The sequence below is a fragment of the Antrostomus carolinensis genome, unplaced genomic scaffold (genome assembly GCF_000700745.2).
Source record: "Antrostomus carolinensis isolate BGI_N321 unplaced genomic scaffold, ASM70074v2 scaffold20168, whole genome shotgun sequence".
Classification (NCBI taxonomy): Eukaryota; Metazoa; Chordata; class Aves; order Caprimulgiformes; family Caprimulgidae; genus Antrostomus; species Antrostomus carolinensis.
This window is the reverse complement of record NW_010333918.1, coordinates 1-3,935: the sequence shown is the minus strand read 5'-3', so window position 1 is coordinate 3,935 and position 3,935 is coordinate 1. Positions and strand designations below refer to the sequence as shown.

Genomic DNA, 3,935 nt, shown 5'->3' with positions numbered 1-3,935 from the left:
CAGCTCCGTTGCCCTTCTCTGGACACGCTCCAGCACCTCCATGTCCTTCTTGGAGTCAGGGGCCCAAAACTGAACGCAGCACTCAAGGTGCAGCCTCATCAGTGCCCAGTGCAGGGGTAAGAGAACCTCCCTGGTCCTACTGGCCAGCCAGCTCAAGACCACTGCACCTAGGACTGTGCAGCAGTGCAGGGACACAAGCCCCTTTACCAGCAAGTAGCATCTTGGTGGCTGATGTCCCAGCAAGGGGAGCAAAGATCCTCCCAGCGCTCGGTCCATCGGACAAAGTTTCACTCAGGTGACACCCTCCTGCTGCCCCGCACACAGCGCTGCCCGCAGCGGGGCTGCAGCAGCTGGAGCTACAGCCCTGGGAAGAGCCGAGGAGCAGCCTCACCTGGAAGAAGTTGATCTGCACGGTGCCGTTGCTGAGGTGCAGGATGATGGCGCTGCGGGTGCGGAACCAGGTGCAGAGGTAGGGCAATCGGGCCAGCTCGTCCCCTTCCCGCGGCGTCATGTTGGCGCCCGCCTTCAGCAAGTGCTCGCTCATGTAGTTCCGGAAATACTTCAATAGTGTTATCTGCAGAGGGGAGAGGCCTGAGCAGACAGCCTGAGGATGAGCCCTGCCATGGAGGGCAGGGGCTGCTGTCACAGCCCCAGAGCCTCCCTGCAGCTTCCAGAGCTTGAGGCATCACAGCACAAAAACTTGTGCAAATTCTCATGCTTGAAGTTAACTCGGTCTGTGATACCTGGGGCTCACTTTCCTGAACAGATCAGCACTTAATTCTGTGAAGCTGCTCACAAACGAGCCTCAGCTAGCGGCCAGAAATAACCAGTTAGAGCTGCTAGTGCCTGTCCTTGGGGCCACGTTTTACCAGCCAGGAGGAGGCCGGCAGAATGCCAGTGACCCCAAGTTACAGATGCTTCTCCATGGAACCCACCCTGCCAACACAACCCAACGAGGCTGGCAGAAGCCTCAGCAGGAGCAGCCACCCCCCACCGAGGGCTCCTGTCCCCAGGACTGACCTTCTTGTTGAGGGCAGAGGGGTAGGATCTCACAGTGAAGTAGGACTCGGTGCTGTTCTGCTCGATGTACTGCAAACTGTCCCCGTCGTTGTACATAATGAGCCGAGTGGAGTCGTTGAAGAGAACTCCAACGCTGTTGTCACACAGCTGGTAACCTGGGTCACAAGGGAGCCCCTTAGGCCTTCAAATACATGGGACCAGCGTTGTGTGAAATACAAGGCCAGAGGGTCGTGTTGGCCAGGGGCTCCCTGACAGCCACCCCACCAAGTCCCCACCCAGACTAGAGAGTTTCCTCTTTGGGGAGGTCTGGGTGGCACTTTTCCGGATTTCTCATCCTCCCTCGTTGCATCACCTGCTGCAGAAGCAACTTAACTGCCACCGTGGGTACACGTGCTCACTGCAGCATGAGGCCAGCCATGCCCTGCAGCAGGTAGCCATTTGCCACCTTAAAGTGGCCAGGGCTGATGCTTGGTGACCACTACTCTGGATTCACTGGGTATTTGGTTACATTCCTGGCAGCAGTTTGGACACACACACTGGAATACCGTGATTAAAGCACCAGACCTATGCAATGCCCAAACCAAAGCTTCCCAGCCTTTCAGCAGCTAGAAAAGGCTGAAGTGTGATTATTTACCTAGACCATATTTATCTGAGTAGTCCACCCATTTGCTAACCCAGAAGATGGGAATGCAGGCTGGGTCTTCAGCTTCTTCTGCAAAGAGAAAAGGAGATTGTTAGAAGACATTTCACAGCACCCTGTGCGCCCCAGGAAGCAAACAGTGCCAGAAGGAAGGCGAGCAGCTACTACATCACTTCTCAGCCTCCCTGTTTGAAGTTGGCTGGTCTCTCACTTCAGACAACAGCATCAGAGTGACAGAGAAGCAAGTTATCAGGAAGGCCAGTGCCTGTGGGGTTGTCCCCAGACTCACCTTGTCTCACTGCCACTCTCTCAGAAGGCTTGGATGAGTTGACTGCAGTCAGCTGCTGTAACATGTCAGCTAAGTGACAGCCAACAGCATCTCCCGGCTCCCGCAGCCCAGCTGCATCTTCCTTTTCAGGCAAGTTCTCCAGAGCAGGGCTGTCTGGTCCTGGGCCAGGAAAGAGAAGAGTGTGGATGTGTGACCAGGGAGTAGCTTTCTGAAGACATCAGGTTTACATTGTACCCTAAGCAAGTGCTGGCACTTCCTCCTCATTTTGGTTCTGGGCAGAGTGAGGAGGACGCCCCTCCCCTCACTCACAAGACACTCCAGGTTTCAGTAACAACTGGGAGAAGCGCTGGGGGAGCAGCACATTCATTGCCCGTCGGTGGTTCTGGGTGTTGCAGGCTCTCATCCAGCTCTGGACACTTGCTCTTACCTTTGTTGAGTGCAGTCAGAGGCTTCCGCCCGTTCATCTCAAGGCTGCTGGGAGCGATGGAGAAGCGCGGTGCCACGGTGAGGCAGCTGGTGGGCAAGCGGCTGGGGATGTACCCCGACGTGAAGAACTCGTCATTCAGCAACTCGTCAATAGTGGGGCGCGTGGCTGGGTCGGACCTCAGCATCTTCTGGATGAGGTTAGCAGCTACGGGGTTGATGTGCTAAGAGGAGACAGGCAGAGTTTGGAGGCAGGGTCAGGGGATGACACACACCGGTGGTAACTGCACTGCGTATACAACCCGAGGAAGTTCTGCTTGGAGCAGAGCTCCTGTGCAAGCAGGATGCAAGTCTGGGAAACTGAAGTGGGAAGGCACGGAGAGCTGTCTCCTGACAGCAGGCAAAGCCCAAAGTCAACTGGCTTTATAGCAAGATCATACCTCCAGCAGCGGGATGAGCTGGGGACCTGGCCCAGAGCTCATGGACTCGAGCACATCCATTTAACTCCATGTGCCCACTGCCCAGCTCGGATTTTTGCTGTGTAACAGGGGAGCTGCTGGCTCCCGAGAGGAGGCTGGTCCTATGGGTTCCCTCCACCACTGACTGACACATCCCCTCCCTGGCTCTCTGCAGTAAAAGCCATTTCACCATTAAGTGCCAGAAACAGGAGAGTGCAGCAGAAGCTGACCGAGAACTGCTGCGAGGGGAACGGGCCCACCCGCGGGAAGCCCCCTACCTTGGGAATAGTGTACTCGTTCTTCTTGATCCGGAGGTAAGTTTCTTTGAGGCAAGACGTCTCAAAAGGCGGTTTCCCCACCAGCAGAGTGTACCTGAGTGTTTACAGGGAAAAGGGCATCAGTTTTGCAAAAGAGACTCCGAGACTTGTGTGCAGAAGTGAGCCCATCCTAAGCACACCCTGGGACCTCCGTGGCAGAGGGAACACGTTGCAGTAGCACAGGGAGGTACGTGCACCGTGCCTGGTCCCTGCCTCTGAAAATGGGAACTGGGATCTACAACTCTCTGGGGAAAATTCCAGTTAGGAAGTGTTGGCTTTTGGGAAACACCTCAAGACAGCCGTGCTGTGCAGCAGATCAGCCCACAGACACACACACACACACACACCAGCCTCTGCAGAGCACGGGGAAGGTTGTGTGTTCATGGGCAGCAGGGCCCAGCCAGAGCAGATGCTCTGCAGACAGCGAACCCAAAGCTTCGGCTCACACCAAAACCCAGGGAGCCAATGAGACCTGGACCCCAGGGACCACCCGGCCCCACAAGAGACATTTTGACTCACATGATGCAGCCAATGGACCAGATGTCCACCTCAAAGCTGTGCCCCTTCTTGCCCAGCACCTCCGGGGCGATGTAGTTAGGGGTCCCACACAGGGTCTTCTTGCGCTCTCCATCGTACTCCACTTTGGTGGCCAGGCCAAAGTCACCTGAGAGAGACGGGGTGTGACTGGAGATGCCCTGGGTGGCTGGTCCCCGGGGCCGGGGTCCCTGCTGTGGGGCAGCCATGGGGGACTGGCAGGGCATCACATCCCGGGCACCTACCGATCTTCA

General features: G+C 56.5%; 1 protein-coding gene across 1 annotated transcript in view; it reads right to left on the bottom strand.

Annotated features, from left to right (window-relative positions):
• Positions 1 to 3,890, bottom strand: part of PLK1 (polo like kinase 1) — a 5,218-nt gene extending 1,328 nt beyond the window's left edge. The window contains exons 1-7 of the mRNA XM_010174049.2: positions 3,667 to 3,890; positions 3,109 to 3,202; positions 2,377 to 2,596; positions 1,950 to 2,108; positions 1,655 to 1,732; positions 1,021 to 1,175; positions 392 to 574 (exon numbers count right to left, since the gene is read on the bottom strand). Coding sequence (XP_010172351.2) covers positions 392 to 574; positions 1,021 to 1,175; positions 1,655 to 1,732; positions 1,950 to 2,108; positions 2,377 to 2,596; positions 3,109 to 3,202; positions 3,667 to 3,890 — 1,113 coding nt within the window. The remainder of the gene's footprint in view (positions 1 to 391; positions 575 to 1,020; positions 1,176 to 1,654; positions 1,733 to 1,949; positions 2,109 to 2,376; positions 2,597 to 3,108; positions 3,203 to 3,666) is intronic.
• Between the last annotated feature and the right edge of the window lie 45 nt (positions 3,891 to 3,935).